This window comes from Thalassophryne amazonica, chromosome 12, assembly GCF_902500255.1.
Source record: "Thalassophryne amazonica chromosome 12, fThaAma1.1, whole genome shotgun sequence".
Classification (NCBI taxonomy): Eukaryota; Metazoa; Chordata; class Actinopteri; order Batrachoidiformes; family Batrachoididae; genus Thalassophryne; species Thalassophryne amazonica.
The window spans coordinates 87,689,779-87,714,542 of record NC_047114.1 but is presented as its reverse complement, the minus strand read 5'-3'; the positions used below and the strand labels follow the sequence as shown (position 1 = coordinate 87,714,542).

General features: G+C 40.3%; 1 protein-coding gene across 1 annotated transcript; it reads right to left on the bottom strand.

Moving 5' to 3' along the window:
- Positions 1-580: 580 nt before the first annotated feature.
- On the bottom strand, positions 581-23,052 carry fam131a (family with sequence similarity 131 member A). Its single transcript, XM_034182675.1, has 5 exons — positions 22,800-23,052; positions 18,102-18,213; positions 17,852-18,034; positions 1,378-1,521; positions 581-1,242 (listed from the first exon to the last, which is right to left on the bottom strand). Exons 2-5 carry the CDS (start codon positions 18,190-18,192, stop codon positions 725-727), a joined length of 936 nt encoding a protein of 311 aa, XP_034038566.1. The 5' UTR covers positions 18,193-18,213; positions 22,800-23,052; the 3' UTR covers positions 581-724.
- Positions 23,053-24,764: the final 1,712 nt, after the last annotated feature.

The following is a 24,764-nucleotide window of genomic DNA, read 5'->3' as shown; positions in this document are numbered from 1 at the left end:
TCAGAGATATTTTAAAACATTAGAAAAAAAGTTTCTTTATAATTCATTTTTATCATTGAAGATCAAAAGTCTGGGTGTGGGACAAGCACAAAACGGCAATATTTGCATATAATGATGCCGAAAAAAGGAGAAAAAGTCATCATAGACTACTAGAACAAATTTCTTAACACACTTTCATTGTAAAGATAACTATAAAAGTGTGAAATTTCCCCTTTTTTCTGTTTTTTCATACAATATGATCACAGGACATAATAAGTGCCCGTAGTCTAAGAATCACCCATATATTTATATACCCTCTATCTCTTTATGGCCAATCTGGCACATTGTATCTGTGAACCAATGAGGGACCGTCTTTCTGGAAGACATTCCCAAGTGTCTCCACTGACAGATTTGGGTTAAACACTCTGACATAAATCTTCTTTGCAGCCATTCTTCTTGTTTTTCCTAACCGGTTACAGTAGGCTAACATTTTTTCTTCCTGTGCGTTAATCACTGCTAGGTCAGAGTCAATGAATTGACGAGCCGATCAGCTTTATAGATCTCTGTAATGATTAGTCAGAATATGTGATATTATGAGCATCTTCTGCTGCATATTTGCGTTAGTTCCTGTGAATCTTCTCTCTAAATGTAAAAACATCTTGCCATGGATGTACAGTGAAACCAGCAGAGATGATGTCACATCCAAAATCAACACCGACTCAACGACATCACGATGGACAACACATCACATCAGGCGCTCCTTCTCGTCACTCTTATCATCTTTATCTTTCTCCTCCTCATCATCAAATGAGGCCACTCCCGAGGAGGCGCAGTCAGAGAAGAAGCTTCTGGGGCTGTGGTGACACCCTCGTACCTCATGGAACACGCTGCCTTCCTCCTCCTCGTACTCCTCATCCTCCTCTCCAGGAGACTCGGAGTGGGAGGTGGAGTAGCAGGAGTCGAACCTGCTACTCCGACTCCGAGCCCGCCACTCGGGCTTTTGGTGGATGTACACCTCACCGCGGTGGCCCTGTAAAGGAGCAGGCCGCCCCTCCTGCTCCTCCTCCGCCTCGTCCTCCTCGTCCTCCAGGAACGGACTCATGCATTCGCTGTGTAAGGATGCAGAGTTGGTCTGGGAGGATGGTGGGTCACTGCGCGAGGCAGGGCAACGAAAAAGCGGGTGAGAACAAGAGGGCAGGGCTTCACTGCTTTCCACCTCAGGCTGGCACAGACCTCCAGACACGGGATTGAACGTGGCAGCGTCTGAGAGAGGAGCAAAGAGTCAGAACACCTTGAGGTGCACGAGTGGAAGATGAAGAGGGGGCAAAGAGCGTTTTGTCAGTGATGGAGCGGGAATGAAATGAGATGAAACAACAAAATGTCAACATGTGGTGATACCTGAGCTCTGTCTGCAAGATGTCTGTCCATCCGCAGGTGCTCCATCTTCCTCCTCCTCATCAGCATCATCATCGTCATCATCATCATCCATGGACGCCCACGCGCACAGTTTAGCCTCGGCGATATCAAACTGCTCAGCCACTCCTAACGGGAACACAGGAGCAATTAATGACCACATCCAAGGACATTATGTTTTCACCTCCATTTGATTGCCAGCACGATTACTCGAAAAGTAATGAATAAATTCTAAGGAGGCTTTGTGGAAACGTTTGGAGGGGAGAAAAAACAATATCAAATTTTTATAGCTCAGGGAGTTCATTACCACTTCCTTAAAACTTTCACCATGATGCATTTTGACAATTTTATTTCACAAGTGAAAGCAAATGCGCATAACTTAAAGCCACAGTGTGTAGGATGGAGGGGTGTTTCTGTAAAAAAAAAAAGAAAAAAAAATCATTGAATCATTGAACCTAAAAATGTCTAACAATGATGTTTGCTCAGTAGTAAAAAAAAATTCATCTGCTGTGACTGGATAGCATGTAACCTTAGCGCTTGGCATCACAGTTTATTGCAACTTGCATCTTTCCCAGAAGCTACTGTCATCTGAGCACTGATATTGATATTGCATGTGCTTATAGACAAAAACAAATAGACAAAATTCAATTTATTATGCAACTAAACTGCAAATATATGAATTTTTTAACATTTATGAAACACTTCTCTAAACAAGGCCATTGGGTCACTGACCCTAAAGAGATTCCCTCCTTGGCACAGTGATCTATTTCTTTTTGTCTTTCTCTAAAATTGTATATAATAATCATTAGATTATTAATATATAAACAAAAATAAATTTAAGAAATATTACAATTTGAAAACAAATGCACCCAAACATGACAGCTGCATCTGCTTAATACTAACTTTTAACATTGGAAATGCCATAGACATGCTAACGCGTTAGCATCGGGATCCGGATCGTGATCACCACCACCGGATCACCACTAAAATTTAATCACTTGTTCCTCTTGTCATTTCCAACCACTCCACAAAATTTCATCAAAATCCGTTCAAACCTTTTTGAGTTATCCTGCTGACAGACAGACAGACAGACGCAACCAAAAACATAACCTCCTTGGCGGAGGTAATTAAGGGTTTGAAAAAAAGAGGTGGTGTGTCTGTTTGAACTACATTTTGAGAATATTTAAATATAAGGTGACTGTTTTGCAGAGATTTTATCTTCTAAATAGACAATAAAATTACAACAGGTTTACACTGTAAAATTTACATATTTTATGTAAAACATTTACATATTAACTGTAATTTTTACAGAATTCCCCTGGTAACCACAGCTGCCAGAATTTTTCTGTAAAACCAAGAATTATATATATATATATATATATATATATATATATATATATATATATATATATACAGTGAGGAAAATAAGTATTTGAACACCCTGCCATTTTTCAAGTTTTCCTATTTAGAAATCATGGAGGGGTCTGAAATTTTCATCTTAGGTGCATGTCCACTGTGAGAGACATAATCTAAAAAAAAAAAAAAAAAAAAATCCAGAAATCACAATGTATGATTTTCTTAATCATTTATTTGTATGTTACTGCTGCAAATAAGTATTTGAACACCTACCAACCAGCAAGAATTCTGTTTCACACAGACCTGTTCATTTTTCTTTAAGAAGCCTTCATATTCTGCACTCTTTACCTGTATTAATTGCACCTGTTTGAACTTGTTACCTGTATAAAAGACACCTGTTCACACACTCGATCACACTCCAACCTGTCCACCATAGCCAAGACCAAAGAGCTGTCCAAAGACACCAGGGACAAAACTGTAGACCTGCACAAGGCTGGGATGGACTACAGGACAACAGGCAAGCAGCTTGGTAGAAGACAACAACTGTTATGATTATTTATTAGAAAGTGGAAGAAACACAAGATGACTGTCAATCTCCCTCGGTCTGGGATTCCATGCAAGATCTCACTTTGTGGGGTAAGGATGATTCTGAGAAAGCTCAGAACTACACAGGAGGACCTGGTCAATGACCTGAAGAGAGCTGGGACCACAGTCAAATCAAATCAATTTTATTTATATAGCGCCAAATCACAACAAACAGTTGCCCCAAGGCGCCTTATATTGTAAGGCAAGGCCATACAATAATTACGGAAAAACCCCAACGGTCAAAACGACCCCCTGTGAGCAAGCACTTGGCAACAGTGGGAAGGAAAAACTCCCTTTTAACAGGAAGAAACCTCCAGCAGAACCAGGCTCAGGGAGGGGCAGTCTTCTGCTGGGACTGGTTGGGGCTGAGGGAGAGAACCAGGAAAAAGACATGCTGTGGAGGGGAGCAGAGATCAATCACTAATGATTAAATGCAGAGTGGTGCATACAGAGCAAAAGGAGAAAGAAACACTCAGTGCATCATGGGAACCCCCCAGCAGTCTAAGTCTATAGCAGCATAACTAAGGGATGGTTCAGGGTCACCTGATCCAGCCCTAACTATAAGCTTTAGCAAAAAGGAAAGTTTTAAGCCTAATCTTAAAAGTAGAGGGGGTGTCTGTCTCCCTGATCTGAATTGGGAGCTGGTTCCACAGGAGAGGAGCCTGAAAGCTGAAGGCTCTGCCTCCCATTCTACTCTTACAAACCCTAGGAACTACAAGTAAGCCTGCAGTCTGAGAGCAAAGCGCTCTATTGGGGTGATATGGTACTATGAGGTCCCTAAGATAAGATGGGACAGTCACAAAGATTACATTAATAACACATGATGCTGTCATGGTTTAAAATCCTGCAGGGCAGCAAGGTCCCCCTGCTCAAGCCAGGACATATCCAGGCCCATTTGAAGTTCACCAGTGACCATCTGGATGATCCAGAGGAGGCATGGGAGAAGGTCATGTGGTCAGATGAGACCAGAATAGAGCTTTTTGGAATCAACTCCACTTACAATGTTTAGAGGATGAGAACAACCCCAAGAAAACCATCCCAACCGTGAAGCATGGGGGTGTAAACATCATACTCTGGGGGTGCTCTTCTGCAAAGGGGACAGGACGACTGCACCGTATTGAAGGGAGGATGGATGGGGTCATGTATTGCGAGATTTTGGCAAACAACCTCCTTCCCTCAGTAAGAGCATTGAAGATGGGTCATGGCTGGGTCTTCCAGCATGACAGTGACCCCAAACACACAGCCAGGGCAACTAAGGAGGGGCTCCATAAGAAGCATTTCAAGGTCCTGGAGTGGCCTGGCCAGTCTCCAGACCTGAACTCAATAGAAAATCTTTGGAGGGAGCTGAAACTCCAAACCTGAAAGATCTAGAGAAGATCTGTATGGAGGAGTGGACCAAAATCCCTGCTGCAGTGTGTGAAAACCTTTTGAAAAACTACAGGAAACATTTGACCTCTGTAATTGCAAACAAAGGCTACTGTACCAAATATTAACATTGATTTTCACAGGTGTTCAAATACTTATTTGCAGCAGTAACATACAAATAAATTATTAAAAAATCATACATTGTGATTTCCGGATTTTTGTTTTTTTGTTTTTTGTTTTTTTTTTAGATTATGTCTCTCATAGTGGACATGCACCTAAGATGAAAATTTCAGATCCCTCCATGATTTGTAAGTGGGAGAACTTGCAAAACCGCAGGGTGTTCAAATACTTATTTTCCTCACTGTGTGTGTGTGTGTGTGTGTGTATATATACGAGGGCTGTCAATAAAGTTACGGTCCTTTTTATTTTTTTCAAAAACTATATGGATTTCATTCATATGTTTTTACGTCAGACATGCTTGAACCCTCGTGCGCATGCGTGAGTTTTTCCACGCCTGTCGGTGACGTCATTCGCCTGTGAGCACTCCTTGTGGGAGGAGTCGTCCAGCCCCTCGTCGGAATTCCTTTGTCTGAGAAGTTGCTGAGAGACTGGCGCGTTGTTTGATCAAAATTTTTTCTAAACCTGTGAGACACATCGAAGTGGACACGGTTCGAAAAATTAAGCTGGTTTTCAGTGAAAATTTTAACGGCTGATGAGAGATTTTGAGGTGATTCTGTCGCTTTAAGGACTTTTCACGGTGCGAGACGTCGCTCAGCGCTCTCAGGCGGCATCATCAGCCTGTTTCAAGCTGAAAACCTCCACATTTCAGGCTCTATTGATCCAGGACGTCGTGAGAGAACAGAGAAGTTTCAGAAGAAGTCGGTTTCAGCATTTTATCCGGATATTCCACTGTTAAAGGAGATTTTTTTAATGAAAGACGTGCGGACGGGTCCGCGCGTCGGGACGCAGCCGCCGCGACGCTCCGCCACAGGAAAAACACCTCTGTTGAAAGCCTTAAGGACAAGTTGGAACATGTCCTGCCTGTTAAACAATTTCTCATATACTCACTCCACTGAAAGCCATCAAAGCCGCCTGGATTTTACAAATGGTTATCAACACGGAGGTGTTTTCCTGTGCCGCCGCACCGCGTCGGCTGCGTCCCGACGCGCGGATCCGTCCGCACGTCTTTCATTAAAAAAATCTCCTTTAACAGTGGAATATCCGGATAAAATGCTGAAACCGACTTCTTCTGAAACTTCTCTGTTCTCTCACGACGTCCTGGATCAATAGAGCCTGAAATGTGGAGGTTTTCAGCTTGAACAGGCTGATGACGCTGCCTGAGAGCGCAGCGCGACGTCTCGCACCGTGAAAAGTCCTTAAAGCGACAGAATCACGTCAAAATCTCTCATCAGCTGTTAAAATTTTCACTGAAAACCAGCTTAATTTTTCGAACCGTGTCCACTTCGATGTGTCTCACAGGTTTAGAAAAAATTTTGATCAAACAACGCGCCAGTCTCTCAGCAACTTCTCAGACAAAGGAATTCCGACGAGGGGCTGGACGACTCCTCCCACAAGGAGTGCTCACAGGCGAATGACGTCACCGACAGGCGTGGAAAAACTCACGCATGCGCACGAGGGTTCAAGCATGTCTGACGTAAAAACATATGAATGAAATCCATATAGTTTTTGAAAAAAATAAAAAGGACCGTTACTTTATTGACAGCCCTCGTATATATATATATATATATATATATATATATATATACACACACACAATATATATTGTGCCCTCTATAATTCTCTGTTCATTACCTGCAATAATTAATCAATGCATTTTATTTTTCATGAGCTTAGAATGAATCCTTCATATTTACATGGGAGTGTGCGCCGCCATGGGAGCTGCCATGTTGCACTGCAATACAAAGTGTCCTCTTTAGCATTGTGCAGTGCACCTGCTAGAAGCTAAATTTAGGTCAAAAACAGCTCGTTTTAGACTTCTACAGTGCATGAATTTCACAGCTGTCTTCCTTTGTGTGACACAGACACAGGATCTGTGGGAAAGATGTTTGGAGACTCACCAAATTGGAGAGAGGGTGTGGTCAGTGGCAGCTCATTCCCATTTAAAGCAACAGGCACCAAAAGGGATTATTTCTCAGACAGATCAAAATGTTTCCCTATTTTTTTTTTATGTCTATAGGCTGTTTTTACAGTCAGGCAACAGGACAGTTTTTTTGGGGGTTTTTTTTGCCTTTGCCTTTGTACAAGACCACAATGCAGTTGAAAATGAAACCATTAAAATGTGCTTGTAGTGGACACTTTCAGCCTTCACAAAGGCATAGGAATTACAGTAACTTGTATACGTAGTGTGTCCGTTTTTGGAGCTCGTATGTGCTTCATTTCTCATAGAGATCATCAATTTTAAATCCAGTTTTCTTTAGACAGCTCAATAGATGGACACATGAGCATTTCCAAATCACTGAATACATCTTAGACTTCATTTATATATCGAGTATTAAGAAATGCAAACACTGTGGCTCTGTGTGGGAAACCTGTGTCAAGTGAGCACTTCTTAAAAACAGCATGAGGGAAACCACCAAGACACTCAGACCACTCTGAAGGAGTTCTATGCTTCTGCGGGATGTGGTTGGAGAATGTGGAAAGTGAGTCCACCACCAGTAACAGTTTCCTGGTAGAGCGGGACGAAAAAAAAAAATCTGTTCAATTCCACCGTAATGATGTATAACTCATGTTGCAACAGACAAAGCTTGTATGTACAATTTCTACCATCACAACCACAGAAGACTGTAACTCTTTCAGGTGTCTTGGTGGCTTCCCTCATTAGTTTCTTTTTGCACAGTCACACAGTTTTTGAGAACTGCTTACTGTAGACCATAGCTGGCACCACGAGGGGCGTTTGGGGGGGACGCCCCCTCACGTCACCAACCTCGCCCCCTCGGATGTTAGAGTTATCAAAAAATAAAAAGAAATACTGGAAAATATAGCAAAATATTAGTTATTCACTAATATCATGTATTTAACAAATAAACCAAATTAATTAACTAAAGTAATTTTAAAACAAACGGATATGGCGTGTGTCTGTGTTCAAGGGATTTGATAGGTTGAGGGTTGCGCTTGTCAGTGCGGCAGAGGGCGGTGCGTTTCCAACGCGTCGTGACGTCAGACGTGTCGCTTCGGAAGCGGCAAGGGGGCAGAGATTGCTACGTCACACTCTGGCTGTTTCCACAATCTGAAAAAAGTTCAGCGATCGCCGTCTTGAACTTCGGTCGCCTGAACCACAAAAAAACCTTTAAAAAACAGCAGTAGAACGATTCTCCCATCACCCTGCTGGGAGAAGCTTTTTTCAGCTACAACCCCTGGCAAAAATTATGGAATCACCGGCCTCAGAGGATGTTCATTCAGTTGTTTAATTTTGTAGAAAAAAAGCAGATCACAGACATGACACAAAACTAAAGTCATTTCAAATGGCAACTTTCTGGCTTTAAGAAACACTATAAGAAATCAAGAAAAAAAGATTGTGACAGTCAGTAACGGTTACTTTTTTAGACCAAGCAGAGGAAAAAAATATGGAATCACTCAATTCTGAGGAAAAAATTATGGAATCACCCTGTAAATTTTCATCCCCCAAATTAACACCTGCATTAAATCAGATCTGCTCATTGACATTGACCCTATGCCATGACATTGACCCTATGTGTCTTTTTGCAAGGAATGTTTTTGCAGTTTTTGCTCTATGGCAAGATGCATTATCATCTTGAAAAATGATTTCATCATCCCCAAACATCCTTTCAATTGTCCAAAATATCAACATAAACTTGTGCATTTATTGATGATGTAATGACAGCCATCTCCCCAGTGCCTTTACCTGACATGCAGCCCCATATCATCAATGACTGTGGAAATTTACATGTTCTCTTCAGGCAGTCATCTTTATAAATCTCATTGGAAAGGCACCAAACAAAAGTTCCAGCATCATCACCTTGCCCAATGCAGATTCGAGATTCATCACTGAATATGACTTTCATCCAGTCATCCACAATTGCTTTTCCTTAGCCCATTGTAACCTTGTTTTTTTCTGTTTAGGTGTTAATGATGCCTTTCGTTTAGCTTTTCTGTATGTAAATCCCATTTCCTTTAGGCGGTTTCTTACAGTTCGGTCACAGACATTGACTCCAGTTTCCTCCCATTCGTTCCTCATTTGTTTTGTTGTACATTTTTCGATTTTTGAGACATATTGCTTTAAGTTTTCTGTCTTGACGCTTTGATGTCTTCCTTGGTCTACCAGTATGTTTGCCTTTAACAACCTTCCCATGTTGTTTGTATTTGGTCCAGAGTTTAGACACAGCTGACTGTGAACAACCAACATCTTTTGCAACATTGCGTGATGATTTACTCTCTTTTAAGAGTTTGATAATCCTCTCCTTTGTTTCAATTGACATCTCTCGTGTTGGAGCCATGATTCATGTCAGTCCACTTGGTGCAACAGCTCTCCAAGGTGTGATCACTCCTTTTTAGATGCAGACTAAAGAGCAGATCTGATATGATGCAGGTGTTAGTTTTGGGGATGAAAATTTACAGGGTGATTCCATAATTTTTTCCTCAGAATTGAGTGATTCCATATTTTTTTCCTCTGCTTGGTCTAAAAAAAGTAACCGTTACTGACTGCCACAATCTTTTTTTCTTGATTTCTTATAGTGTTTCTTAAAGCCAGAAAGTTGCCATTTGAAATGACTTTAGTTTTGTGTCATGTCTGTGATCTGCTTTTTTTCTACAAAATTAAACAACTGAATGAACATCCTCTGAGGCCGGTGATTCCATAATTTTTGCCAGGGGTTGTACTTTTCGGAGTGACACCGACTGAGGGAGGACTGACGTCTTGGTGGGATATCGATCGAACCGCGACAGCGGGCTGACCCACACAGAGAAGCCAGCCTTCAGGCATCATCACTGGGCAGAGCAATCCAGGCCACCGGGGTGATGGAGCAAACCCACTCAGTCTGAAATCTCCCACTTTTTGGATATATGCGAAGTCCCAGTTTGCCCAATGGAGTTTAGTTCTGCAGCTTTATCGAGGTGAGAATAATGTACAAATAAAACGTGACGTTTACTGAACTGTGAAGGTTTAATGATCGGCTAATGTTAGCTTAACCTTTTAGCACAGTTGATCTGAGTAAACACTTTTAATTTGTAAATGGTTGTCTTTTTTATTTTTACCAATAAAGCTACAGCTTTTTTCAGACACCACAAAAGCTCAACTTTAAATAACTTATTTTTTCGGGCTTTTTTTCCTTTTTTTTTTTTTTTTTTTTTTTTGCCGTTTCCCCCCCTTTTTTTATGTATAAACTGTTTAGTGTTTCTTTATATTTAAAGAAATATTTTTATTTGTCCCAATCAGGAACATTTGCTGTGCAGACAACTAAACTTCCATTGATGAGCTGAACACCGCGAAGTCCAGTCGAAAGAAAACATCTCTGCTCTTCAAAATAGGACAAAAGTGTCTTCAGCACCACCACCAGAGTTCAAAGCTGCAGAAGAGACCTTCATCTGGTCCCGAGAATCCAGCAGAACACCTGCTTCTAAATAAAAGGCTCTTTGAACAGCAACTATTTTATTATTTTTAAAAAAGCTGTTTCATTTTATATTTTAACAATAAATGAACGGATCATTAAAAATGTCCACGAAATCAAAGTCAAAAGACATTTGCACAAGTAGAAGCTCTCCACTTATTGTGCTCAAATTCATATTTTAGAAATGACTCTGTCCTGATAACATTAAAGGCAATTACATATTTTGACGAAATTACAAGTTTAAATGACTAAAAAAATTCATCATGAGGTTTATGTCACAGAAATCCTACTTTACAATCACGCTGCAGTCATTGTTAAATTATTTCCTTTTGCATTTATAATAAACATTTGTATTTATTTAGTGTTTGTTTTTCTGGTTGAAATGAGATATGAATAATCTACCAGACTTAAAAAATATACAAGTTTCCATGTTATTTTATTTGTCTAAAAATAAATGTCTGAGGTTCCTTATGTTAAACAAGAAATTATCTAATATGAAATAACAGGTGGTTTTAATTTACAGATGAAAGGCTTCTAAAGAACCATTTATTGATTTATTTAGCTATTTTAATTACAAGTGTTCTAAACTTTTTTTTAACAGTAATCAGAAATTTTGAGGTAACAACAAAACATTTTCAATGATTTTTCTTCAGAAAACTGCTCTCTAAATGAGCAGTCCTGTCACACATTGTTTTGTACAGATCAGTGGTTTCTGCACCAATCGGATTGGTCCAATCCATTTTGTACAGATCAGTGGTTTCTGCCACGAGTCATCCGTGTTTTCGTATTGGACAATCAATCAATCAATCAATCAATTTTTTTTTATATAGCGCCAAATCACAACAAACAGTTGCCCCAAGGCGCTTTATATTGTAAGGCAAGGCCATACAATAATTATGTAAAACCCCAACGGTCAAAACGACCCCCTGTGAGCAAGCACTTGGCTACAGTGGGAAGGAAAAACTCCCTTTTAACAGGAAGAAACCTCCAGCAGAACCAGGCTCAGGGAGGGGCAGTCTTCTGCTGGGACTGGTTGGGGCTGAGGGAGAGAACCAGGAAAAAGACATGCTGTGGAGGGGAGCAGAGATCGATCACTAATGATTAAATGCAGAGTGGTGCATACAGAGCAAAAAGAAAAAGAAACAGTGCATCATGGGAACCCCCCAGCAGTCTACGTCTATAGCAGCATAACTAAGGGATGGTTCAGGGTCACCTGATCCAGCCCTAACTATAAGCTTTAGCAAAAAGGAAAGTTTTAAGCCTAATCTTAAAAGTAGAGAGGGTGTCTGTCTCCCTGATCTGAATTGGGAGCTGGTTCCACAGGAGAGGAGCCTGAAAGCTGAAGGCTCTGCCTCCCATTCTACTCTTACAAACCCTAGGAACTACAAGTAAGCCTGCAGTCTGAGAGCGAAGCGCTCTATTGGGGTAATATGGTACTACGAGGTCCCTAAGATAAGATGGGACCTGATTATTCAAAACCTTATAAGTAAGAAGAAGAATTTTAAATTCTATTCTAGAATTAACAGGAAGCCAATGAAGAGAGGCCAATATGGGTGAGATATGCTCTCTCCTTCTAGTCCCCGTCAGTACTCTAGCTGCAGCATTTTGAATTAACTGAAGGCTTTTTAGGGAACTTTTAGGACAACCTGATAATAATGAATTACAATAGTCCAGCCTAGAGGAAATAAATGCATGAATTAGTTTTTCAGCATCACTCTGAGACAAGACCTTTCTGATTTTAGAGATATTGCGTAAATGCAAAAAAGCAGTCCTACATATTTGTTTAATATGCACTTTGAATGACATATCCTGATCAAAAATGACTCCAAGATTTCTCACAGTATTACTAGAGGTCAGGGTAATGCCATCCAGAGTAAGGATCTGGTTAGACACCATGTTTCTAAGATTTGTGGGGCCAAGTACAATAACTTCAGTTTTATCTGAGTTTAAAAGCAGGAAATTAGAGGTCATCCATGTCTTTATGTCTGTAAGACAATCCTGCAGTTTAGCTAATTGGTGTGTGTCCTCTGGCTTCATGGATAGATAAAGCTGGGTATCATCTGCGTAACAATGAAAATTTAAGCAATACCGTCTAATAATACTGCCTAAGGGAAGCATGTATAAAGTGAATAAAATTGGTCCTAGCACAGAACCTTGTGGAACTCCATAATTAACTTTAGTCTGTGAAGAAGATTCCCCATTTACATGAACAAATTGTAATCTATTAGACAAATATGATTCAAACCACCGCAGCGCAGTGCCTTTAATACCTATGGCATGCTCTAATCTCTGTAATAAAATTTTATGGTCAACAGTATCAAAAGCAGCACTGAGATCTAACAGAACAAGCACAGAGATGAGTCCACTGTCCGAGGCCATAAGAAGATCATTTGTAACCTTCACTAATGCTGTTTCTGTACTATGATGAATTCTAAAACCTGACTGAAACTCTTCAAATAGACCATTCCTCTGCAGATGATCAGTTAGCTGTTTTACAACTACCCTTTCAAGAATTTTTGAGAGAAAAGGAAGGTTGGAGATTGGCCTATAATTAGCTAAGATAGCTGGGTCAAGTGATGGCTTTTTAAGTAATGGTTTAATTACTGCCACCTTAAAAGCCTGTGGTACATAGCCAACTAACAAAGATAGATTGATCATATTTAAGATCGAAGCATTAAATAATGGTAGGGCTTCCTTGAGCAGCCTGGTAGGAATGGGGTCTAATAAACATGTTGATGGTTTGGATGAAGTAACTAATGAGAATAACTCAGACAGAACAATCGGAGAGAAAGAGTCTAACCAAATACCGGCATCACTGAAAGCAGCCAAAGATAACGATACGTCTTTGGGATGGTTATGAGTAATTTTTTCTCTAATAGTTAAAATTTTGTTAGCAAAGAAAGTCATGAAGTCATTACTAGTTAAAGTTAATGGAATACTCAGCTCAATAGAGCTCTGACTCTTTGTCAGCCTGGCTACAGTGCTGAAAAGAAACCTGGGGTTGTTCTTATTTTCTTCAATTAGTGATGAGTAGAAAGATGTCCTAGCTTTACGAAGGGCTTTTTTATAGAGCAACAGACTCTTTTTCCAGGCTAAGTGAAGATCTTCTAAATTAGTGAGACGCCATTTCCTCTCCAACTTACGGGTTATCTGCTTTAAGCTACGAGTTTGTGAGTTATACCACGGAGTCAGACACTTCTGATTTAAAGCTCTCTTTTTCAGAGGAGCTACAGCATCCAAAGTTGTCTTCAATGAGGATGTAAAACTATTGACGAGATACTCTATCTCCCTTACAGAGTTTAGGTAGCTACTCTGCACTGTGTTGGTATATGGCATTAGAGAACATAAAGAAGGAATCATATCCTTAAACCTAGTTACAGCGCTTTCTGAAAGACTTCTAGTGTAATGAAACTTATTCCCCACTGCTGGGTAGTCCATCAGAGTAAATGTAAATGTTATTAAGAAATGATCAGACAGAAGGGAGTTATCAGGGAATACTGTTAAGTCTTCTATTTCCATACCATAAGTCAGAACAAGATCTAAGATATGATTAAAGTGGTGGGTGGACTCATTTACTTTTTGAGCAAAGCCAATAGAGTCTAATAATAGATTAAATGCAGTGTTGAGGCTGTCATTCTCAGCATCTGTGTGGATGTTAAAATCGCCCACTATAATTATCTTATCTGAGCTAAGCACTAAGTCAGACAAAAGGTCTGAAAATTCACAGAGAAACTCACAGTAACGACCAGGTGGACGATAGATAATAACAAATAAAACTGGTTTTTGGGACTTCCAATTTGGATGGACAAGACTAAGAGACAAGCTTTCAAATGAATTAAAGCTCTGTCTGGGTTTTGGATTAATTAATAAGCTGGAATGGAAGATTGCTGCTAATCCTCCACCCCGGCCCGTGCTACGAGCATTCTGACAGTTAGTGTGACTCGGGGGTGTTGACTCATTTAAACTAACATATTCATCCTGCTGTAACCAGGTTTCTGTTAGGCAGAATAAATCAATATGTTGATCAATTATTATATCATTTACCAACAGGGACTTAGAAGAGAGAGACCTAATGTTTAATAGACCACATTTAACTGTTTTAGTCTGTGGTGCAGTTGAAGGTGCTATATTATTTTTTCTTTTTGAATTTTTATGCTTAAATAGATTTTTGCTGGTTATTGGTAGTCTGGGAGCAGGCACCGTCTCTACGGGGATGGGGTAATGAGGGGATGGCAGGGGGAGAGAAGCTGCAGAGAGGTGTGTAAGACTACAACTCTGCTTCCTGGTCCCAACCCTGGATAGTCACGGTTTGGAGGATTTAAGAAAATTGGCCAGATTTCTAGAAATGAGAGCTGCTCCATCCAAAGTGGGATGGCTGCCGTCTCTCCTAACAAGACCAGGTTTTCCCCAGAAGCTTTGCCAATTATCTATGAAGCCCACCTCATTTTTTGGACAACACAAAGGTACGTCACAGCTCAGTGTCGAAAGTTGGCGCACCTCATCTCGACAGAACACCGGCTCTGTGTGGTATGCAGGAGATCACTTGACCGAGGGTCTATACATTCAAATGATAAAAAAAAAATACTGTCATCACTCTTTACTCTTACGCAGTCAGTCTCTTACAACGGTGTAGCCTAAATACACAAGCTTTCCAGGAGCGCACCCAATTCATTACGCACGCTCAGAGGCACGTCTCCTCCAGTGCGCACTTTTTTTGGGGGGGGGGGGGGCGCGACCCTGTGATAAACTCATCGCCCCCTTAATATTTTTTTCCTGGCACCAGGCCTGCTGTAAACAGATTTACCACACAGTGCCATACTGGTTGTAACATGCATAGTTACAGAGAGACCACAGCAGAACACATAAAACAGATTTAGCCTCAAGACAGCAGCTAACATTTCTTTTATCCGATTGAATGCAGCATTACACCTAAGGCTCTAGATCCAGATTGTGCGCACAGTTGGCCCTTGGCTGAAGCCTGCACTCATGCACTCTGATACATACTGATCTCGTCAATGTATATTACTGTCATTGTGTACTTTTGCTTTGTTTTTTCTCCTTCCTGTCTGTCAGTGAAGCCACACAGATGCCACCAAAGCTGGCGAGGATGAGTCACAGCACAACAACTCGAGCCGTCTTATGACTGGTGGACAGTAATGCGTTTGGGGAGACTGTCTGATCAGACGCCATCTGCTGCCGCCAAGGCAAGTCATCACCCAAGAGACTGAGCAATCAGGAGAGCTAACCACTAACTTCAAACCAGAAGACAGTAGTGGAGCTAATCTGCACTAAGAACTTATCAGAGCGTCTTTCAGGGGCAGACGATCTGTCGCCGTAGGTCTCTGTTTGGGTTAAAGTGCATCTGTGCACATTCAGCCATACACACATGACCTGTTATTTTTTTTTTTCTTTCATCCCCAACCAGTATAAACACCATTTTCACATTTTCCTACAACACATCCTTAGCTCAGTCACCTACATGGTGCACACTTGATACTTACACCAGTGGTACAACCTGGGGAGTAGATGAACTGATTACATTTTAACAAAATTTGGTGCAGGTTATGAGTGGAACAATTCACTGATGTGAACTGGAAATTAGTTTTAAAGTTAATGACTGCAACAGATTGACCAGGTATGTAAGAAAGCTCACCAACGCATGCATTGTTACCATAAACTCAGGCATTTTAATGTGGACAGCACTTTTATGAAGATGTTTCATTGAATCTGTTATCTACTGGTATGGGTTTTTAACTTTGAAAAACAAAAACCGTCTGCGTCGTATTGTAAATAAGTGCAGCAAGATTTTCCTTAAATGACCTGCCATCCTTGCATAAAAACAGAGCCATTAAGAAGGCATGGTCCATCTTGGATGATCCCAGTCACCCCTTGTACCCAGAGTTCAAACTCCTTCTGTCTGGTTGTAGATTTATGTCCAAGAGATGTAAGATCAATAGGTACAAGAACTCTTTTATATACCTACTGTCGCTAGGTTTTTAAACATTATCCCGAGTGGTTTTTAACTAGTTTTCTTATTATTTTATGTTGTATTATTATGTTTACTATTTGGTGAGTTTTCATGCCATAGTTAAGATCTATGTTATGTTTATTAAAGACACCTTGATACATCAAATCGTGGACCCCTGGATCAATGGTCCAACTTTAACATCATGAATCAGTTGAGTGAAAGTATTGTGCTGCTATTTTTGTGTCCTCAAACTCTTGAAAATATTCAAAGGCTAGCATGAGACTGTCGCCGGTTCAGAACAGGAAAGTCCGTTTAAACGCTTATATGCCCATTTTTACTCCCACGTTTCTACACGTCGCTTCTGGCTGATGGACGGGCTCATTTCTGCTGCACAACAGGCTTGAATCATTACAAAATAAAGAAGAAAATTGAGGAGTTCAAACATAAAAAAAAGAAGATGAATTTCAGCACTTGTAAATTTTTGCTATGGTAACAGGCTTATATTATCTGGCTGATCTGGTGGAACCTTACGTGCCGGCCCGGGCTTTGCGGTCGCAGGATGTGGGACTTCTCTGTGTTCCCAGGGTGAAGAAGTCAGCGGGTCAAAGAGCTTTTTCTCATCGTGCACCCACCCTGTGGAACGGTCTTCCTGCAACCGTGAGGCAGTCGGAATCCGTGGACATTTTTAAGTCAAGACTTAAAACCTATTTTTATTCTTTCTTATGAATAGTTTTTATTTTTTAATCTGTTTTATTCTTTTACTTCTGTTTTAATTATGTATTTGAATTTTTTATTCATTTTTAATTTTTTTTTTTTTTTATATTGAATTGTTCTGTGTGAGGCACCTTGAAATGGCTTTTATTGTGATTTGGCGCTTTATAAGATGATTAAATTGAAAATGAATTGAATTGAACAGGCTAACAACAGCTGGCTTCTTCTTCTGGGATTCCATGCTGAATTTTCTGTTACTTATGTAGTGCTGCCCCCCAGTGGTTAAAAAGGTGAGAAGATGCAGTGTAGACATGCTGTAGCACAGTAGTAAAAACCTGAAGATCATCCCTGGTTTTTCACTCACTCACTCACTCATCTTCAACCGCTTACTCCAATTAAGGTTCGCGGGGGGGCTGGAGCCTATCCCAGCAGTAATAGGGTGTGAGAGGATACACCCTGGACCGGATGGCAGTCCATCACAGGGCCCCCTGGTTTTTCATGAAACATGTATTTGAAGATAAGCAAGGCCACGTCTGGCTTATTCTAATTTATCACGGGGGGAAAAAAAACAAAACAAATTCCATCAAATTGCACCAAACGGAATTATTCTACAATAAAAAATATTGCCCTGGAATTGTATCATAGCCCACATATATATATATATATATATATATATATATATATATTAATAAGGAAGAGAAACACACAATGATGAACAGTTACCCCCACACCAATCACTGCGGGACTTCACACTCACAACACCTCAAATGTTTTCCTGCCACGCTGTGCTTGCGTCATGTTTTTAGATTGATGGCAGCGAGACACAGAACCTGTCTCTGGTATGTCTTGAGACAGATTACAACAAAATGAAGATCATCATCATCTTTACCTGCAGCAAAGCGGGCCTCCTTCTCTCCTTCAGTCAGGTGGCAGTAGGAGTTAAAGTGGGAGTGGGCAGCCAGTGGCAGGCTCACAGGTTTGGGCCATCCTTTCCATTCTATCAGGTGGGCAACTCGGCCCTGAGCCAGAGAGGTGGGCTTCGTCACATGGTCCCTTACTGCCTGAGAGATACCTGTGTACAGGGGCAAAGGTCAGCATCTGAAGGACTGACAACATGTCCGGGGGGGGGGAGTGTTTACCATTGAAGGAGGATCTGGCAAGTGCTGCGAAATCATGGATGCTGACACCTTTCCTCGAGTCTGCCGGAGATTTTCCTGATTTTGGAATCATTTCACTCTCCTCTAACTTCACCTGTAGGAAGGAACACATTTCATCACAATGCACCAGTCATTCCTGTCATCTCAATCCGCATTTTCCTGTTTCAGGACACCCATCTGTATTCCCAGTGTATACTTTTCCAACATTCAAACGTTGTAATAAAACCACTTAATATGCAGATGTGCACATAACCGGTGCTGGTGCGTGCTAAAAAAAAGATGCACAGCAGAAAACGGGGAAGAAAGCGCTTTTCCTCCTCTTGAGAAATGCTTCTCTCCGTGTTTTCTTCTGCGCATCATGTATTTTTAGCTGACCCAAGCACCTGAGCATCAGTCATGTGCACGCCCGTTAATAGAGATTTAAGTAAATGTTTCCATTATTATTCATTGCTCACATTTACTAATGTAGATTATTTTAGAGAAATCAGGTAAAATATCATTCAGGGCTACTGTATTTGTGGTTCATGAATAAATTTATAAAATGTTACACAACAATGAAAAATGCCACTCACAATTTCCCAAATCCAACATATGTCTAAAAATGGATCAAAATAACATCATTTCTGCAACCAAAAAGCTAAAGTAAAAACTATATTCAATATTGCATAATCTCTTATATTTTTAGAATGAATGAATTATACCCCCACCCCTTTTTCCCAAGATGGTTTCAGAGGGCAACAAAATAAGGATGGGGGGGGTACTATATCTGCTTTGAGATTGTAAAAATTTGAAGTTAGTATTAAAAGGCATAATAACACACTTACTGGACAATTGAAACTAATTAAAAAGATATAAGTATATATATACATGTGGTAAAGTTAATTTTGTCAATAACAAAAAAACAATACTCTGGGTGCACACGCATGCTTGTGTGCATACATGCGTGCAGTCACATATGCAAGCATGTGTGGTGGTGGGGGGGTGTCAGCCGTTCTTTGATATAAGTAGGGGGTCCAAGAATAAAACTCTGGGAATCACTGATTTAATCCATAAAATCTTGTATGATAGTAAAAACGTTGATCAGTGTCCCACAGCCCAAAGTCAAATGTCCTGTTTTCTCCAATGAACAGAATAAAACCTATATAAAAGTAAAGCAAACAATACATTATATAACCTGGAAATGTTTTATATTTTTTCCATAATAAATGACAATAATTTGATTATTAAAACATTTGAACTTTTTTTTTTTTTGCAAAGTTTACTAAATTAATCAGCTGTTTGAGTAACTGCTGGAGGTCTGTAAAAGGTATTCAAAGTAAAAAACCCTCACACTGGAGAAGCTTCAACTGGATAATAACTGACATTTTTGATGAAAACAATTAATTAATAATCACAATAATTGCACAACTATAGCCGGCAAACACATGGAGCACACTGACGGTCTCCTGGTGCCGATCTCCATCTTTTCACAGGACTTCATCCTACCTCCTCGTCCCGGTGTGTCATCCTGCAGTTTCTCCTTCTGGATCTCATCACGGCTACGTGGAGAAGTTTTCACAGCGCAACTTACAATCACAGCCTGACTTTACTGGTTTAAAGCATCGGGCAGACAAACAAACAGCTACAGTATGCCCTAAATTTCCTGCACAGACGCTAAAGCCACGGTAAGCCGGTGAACCCAGTTCGAATGGTTGGGGGCAGGCGAGTTTAAGGCACTGGTAACAATCTGCACAAGACCAAACAAACATATGGCGTGTGACCAGCTGCTGTCAGTATATCACAAGGCTGCTGATCCCTATTAAATGTGATATGGTACTGCCTAACTACAAACAAATCAGCCTGCAGCCTGCAGCCTGGGCACCCAGAGGCTCAGTGTCTGTTAGTACGAGTAGGAATAAGAAAGATTTGAACCACCTCTGGTACTCAGGTGTCAACAATCCGATCACGACTGACAGCGAGACAGCCGTAATCTGAGTGGCTCAGCAAAGCAGCCAAGAAAGTGTGAGTCACAGCTCTTAAATGTGGCTACAAAGCTTATTTTCATGTCAAAAATAACAGGTGTTGGTGTGCAAGAAAATTAGGTACTGTCAGGTCCAGAAGTTATTAGACAGTGACATTTTTGGTACCTTTTGGGGGGGGGGGGGGGGCAAGATATGCTTGTAGTGTCCACCAGTGAGTCCCAAAGAGAGGGTTGTGATCCCTTGATGGGCAATGAAGGTACTGCAGGTGGGCCATGAGAGGTCATATGCAAAACGGACCCCGTCCACATACACACATATAAGAAAAGATAAGTTATGTTTTTGCCCCGTTTGTTGGTTTGTTTGTCTGTTTTTGTCTATCTGTTTGCTTGACTGTTTATCTGTATGTTTGTGAACAGCCTGGAGCCCAGAATTTTTCATATATCATTATGAGATTTTTACTGAAGATTCATATCCTGGTAGGCAAGAAATTATGTAATTTTCAAGGTCATAGGTCAAAATCAGGAAAAATCTTGGAAAACTGGGAAAAAAATCCTTATCTTTAACATTGACGAAATACTCAAAATTTCATAACTGTCACAAAATATCAAATTTCTTTCATATTTGACAGCATTATGTAGGGTGGTATCTTTTATCAACTGGCATGGTTTGATCTGGATCTGATCCAGATTACAGATTTTATGGCCCTTTACATTTAACATTGAAAACCCCATTTAATGTAGATTTTACATTATATTTTAATCAAATGTGCCCCAATCACTCTCATATTTGAAAGTGAGGTGCAGACTGGCACTCACTATCACCTGACAAAGTTTGATCTGGATCTGATCCGGATTGTGGATTTTGTGGACTTTTGAATTTAATATTGAAAAGCCAGTTTGGTTTACATTTTGCATTATATCTCATTCAAAAGTGCCTCAATCACTCTCATTTTTCTGTTATGGATTTACCTACACCATCAAAATTGGATGGAGGTTCCAATTTTATGCCTGTTTGTCTTCCAGTTATCATTCAGAAACCAAGTTCCAAAAAGCAATGACAAATTGTGCATAGCAGAGATAACCAATGTGAAAATGATCTGAAAACGAATTCACATTAAAAAAAAACCTTTGATTCAATGCATTAACTAAATACATAATTTGCATTGCTTATGAAAAGTCACTTCTAACAGGACTTTGACCTTGAAAATTTTTTTCCAAGGTAAGATTTTGTGCAACTGGAGACTAGTGTTGGCGGAGGTTTGTGCTCTGCGAGTGAGGTGCTCTAGTTTGTTCTAATCAAAATGCATATATGATTTTTTTTTTTTTTTGTAACCTAATGCTCATGTCTCTATGGCTACAGTTACAGTGACACTTACTGATTCTGATCTTTTGCTCACATGTGGCATGCACTGAAATGCATCACAAATATAACAATGATTTGCTTATTATCAGATCCAATTTAAGTGGAAACAAATTGGACACGTATCAGATGCCTGCAACTGTGATCTGAACACACAAATCAGAATTTCCTTGTCATGTTGGGTCATTCCAAGTCATTCTGAGCCCTCAGTTCCTCTTCTATGTATCCAGATGTTGCACATTGTTGTTGCACACACCCAAGCTGCAACAAGTGCTATAGTCCTACTTATCTGTCAGTTTATATCGAGGCAGATCGGTGGAAAATATCACTACAACTGTTTTATGGCCAAGGCAATACATTTTGCACAGGCATTGTTTGATATATAGTTTTCAATTAATTAATTTTATTAATCAGTTTAATTCTGGTTGAAATGCATTCAGTGTGTAAGAAAACATCACTTCATTTGTGTCTGTATGATATAGGTTAATAAAGACAGTGTTTTGAAGATATTCCAGAAAGGAATGTCGGCCATCTGGATTGTCCTATTTATTATCCAAATTGAGCTTTGCATGATAATCTTTTTTTTTTTCTTTTTTTTTTTAGATATCACGCAATGCCAGTGCAAACGTTGGTGCTTTCCCCATAAAATTTTACAATCACATATCTGCTCCGCTATTAGGTATTTTTTTTTTTCGTGATTATCAACGCCCATTTCACTCCATTTCATCCATTTCGTATTTTAGTATGGCCCGTACATATGTATGTATGTGTCTAAAATGAGCTGACACTTTGCTTACAACAGGATCAGATGTTGATGCTGTCCATGCTGTCAAAAAAAGTTTGCAACTTCTGGGACATCTAACATGAAACCCCAAAAGTATGCAAGTGTGCAATGTAGAAAAAATATTTTGCGCAATATAACCCCTTTAATCCTTTCATGAGGCGTCCACATTGTTACAAAAGGCGAATTCACCTGGTTTGTTTCATTGCTTGCTGTTTGACAAAGAGTACGAGATAATAATAATAATAAATCGATAAATCCCAGCGCTGTGATTTAGAACAAGTGCAGTTTGCGTGCACTGGCTGCAGAGAGCTGATGACTTTGCCACACGCATGCTGATGTCTGAACGTCACCCCGCCTTTAATGTGTGCAGGCCTGCAAATCCTGCAATTATCGGGAAAATAACGCCGCGGTTGAAAGTGCACGAGAGGCGGATGCAGAAGGGTTTCCAGGCAACCTTTGAAGTCATCATCCGCATGCCGATTATAGCCCCCCCGTACCTGCTCCTGCGCCCGTGAACGCGCCCTGACAGCCGCGCACAGATGCGCTATTTTTCCCTTTTTGCACTTCGGCACCTACCTGTGCAAAGTCGGACACATCTCCAGTCCTCCGGATCAACAGATGACACGGCGCGTCTCGTGCTCCTGTGGCGGATTTTGCAGCAGATCTTTAAAGCCACGCTGCAGTCTTGGGGGGCATCTTCCCCTGCTCCAGCATCAGGTCCCCACGCAGCGCACACGCACCATTTGTTGCTCGGTTATGTGGGTTACATCGGCTGTCCTAATGTCTCCCGATGGCACGCGTCATCAACGCAAGCCACGTCCCACCTCCCCCCTCACCAAGTCACGCAGCCACGATCCACATCAGTTACAACCCACAGGTTGGACCGTGGAAGTTACAAACAGGCAGGAAAATTAAAATAGGAAAAGGCAAATATAGTTAAAAAAAAAAAAAAAAAAAAGATCAGTGAGTCAAAATGGTGATATATAAACCAATACAATATAACCTTGTAAATGAGCAGTATGAAAGTTTGACTTGTGGGGCAAAACTAAGGGCCACTTAAGGTACCTGGGATGTTCATGTATGGCCTGTGACAACGTGCATTACTAAATCCAGAATGTGTGGTGTTATTACATCCACCAACAAATTCGGAGGAGGTTATGTTTTCACCCGTAGTTTGTTTTTCTGTTTGTCTGTTTGTTTGTCTGTTTGTGAAGAGCATGGAACCCACAATTTTTCATACAACCCCTGGCAAAAATTATGGAATCACCGGCCTCAGAGGATGTTCATTCAGTTGTTTAATTTTGTAGAAAAAAAGCAGATCACAGACATGACACAAAACTAAAGTCATTTCAAATGGCAACTTTCTGGCTTTAAGAAACACTATAAGAAATCAATCAATCAATCAATCAATCAATTTTTTTATATATATTTTTTTTTAATCAAGAAGAAAAGATTGTGGCAGTCAGTAACGGTTACTTTTTTAGACCAAGCAGAGGAAAAAATATGGAATCACTCAATTTCGATTTCATCATCCCCAAACATCCTTTCAATTGTCCATAATATCAACATAAACTTGTGCATTTATTGATGATGTAATGACAGCCATCTCCCCAGTGCCTTTACCTGACATGCAGCCCCATATCATCAATGACTGTGGAAATGTACATGTTCTCTTCAGGCAGTCATCTTTATAAATCTCATTGGAAAGGCACCAAACAAAAGTTCCAGCATCATCACCTTGCCCAATGCAGATTCGAGATTCATCACTGAATATGACTTACATCCAGTCATCCACAGTCCACAATTGCTTTTCCTTAGCCCATTGTAACCTTGTTTTTTTCTGTTTAGGTGTTAATGATGCCTTTTGTTTAGCTTTTCTGTATGTAAATCCCATTTCCTTTAGGCAGTTTCTTACAGTTCGGTCACAGACGTTGACTCCAGTTTCCTCCCATTCGTTCCTCATTTGTTTTGTTGTACATTTTTCGATTTTTGAGACATATTGCTTTAAGTTTTCTGTCTTGACGCTTTGTCTTCCTTGGTCTACCAATATGTTTGCCTTTAACAACCTTCCCATGTTGTTTGTATTTGGTCCAGAGTTTAGACACAGCTGACTGTGAACAGCCAACATCTTTTGCAACATTGCGTGATGATTTACTCTCTTTTAAGAGTTTGATAACCCTCTCCTTTGTTTCAATTGACATCTCTCGTGTTGGAGCCATGATTCATGTCAGTCCACTTGGTGCAATAGCTCTCCAAGGTGTGTTCACTCCTTTTTAGATGCAGACTAACGAGCAGATCTGATATGATGCAGGTGTTAGTTTTAGGGATGAAAATTTACTGGGTGATTCCATAATTTTTTCCTCAGAATTGAGTGAGTCCATATTTTTTTCCTCTGCTTGGTCTAAAAAAGTAACCGTTACTGACTGCCACAATCTTTTTTTCTTGATTTCTTATAGTGTTTCTTAAAGCCAGAAAGTTGCCATTTGAAATGACTTTAGTTTTGTGTCATGTCTGTGATCTGCTTTTTTTCTACAAAATTAA

Excerpts from the sequence above, each read along its gene's own strand:
- fam131a (XM_034182675.1), bottom strand. The coding sequence starts at position 18,192 with ATGATTCCAAAATCAGGAAAATCTCCGGCAGACTCGAGGAAAGGTGTC. Across the intron at positions 18,035-18,101 it reads TGCCAGATCCTCCTTCAATG|GTATCTCTCAGGCAGTAAGG; the intron begins GTAAACACTCCC and ends CCCTGTACACAG. Across the intron at positions 1,243-1,377 it reads ATCTTGCAGACAGAGCTCAG|ACGCTGCCACGTTCAATCCC; the intron begins GTATCACCACAT and ends CTCCTCTCTCAG.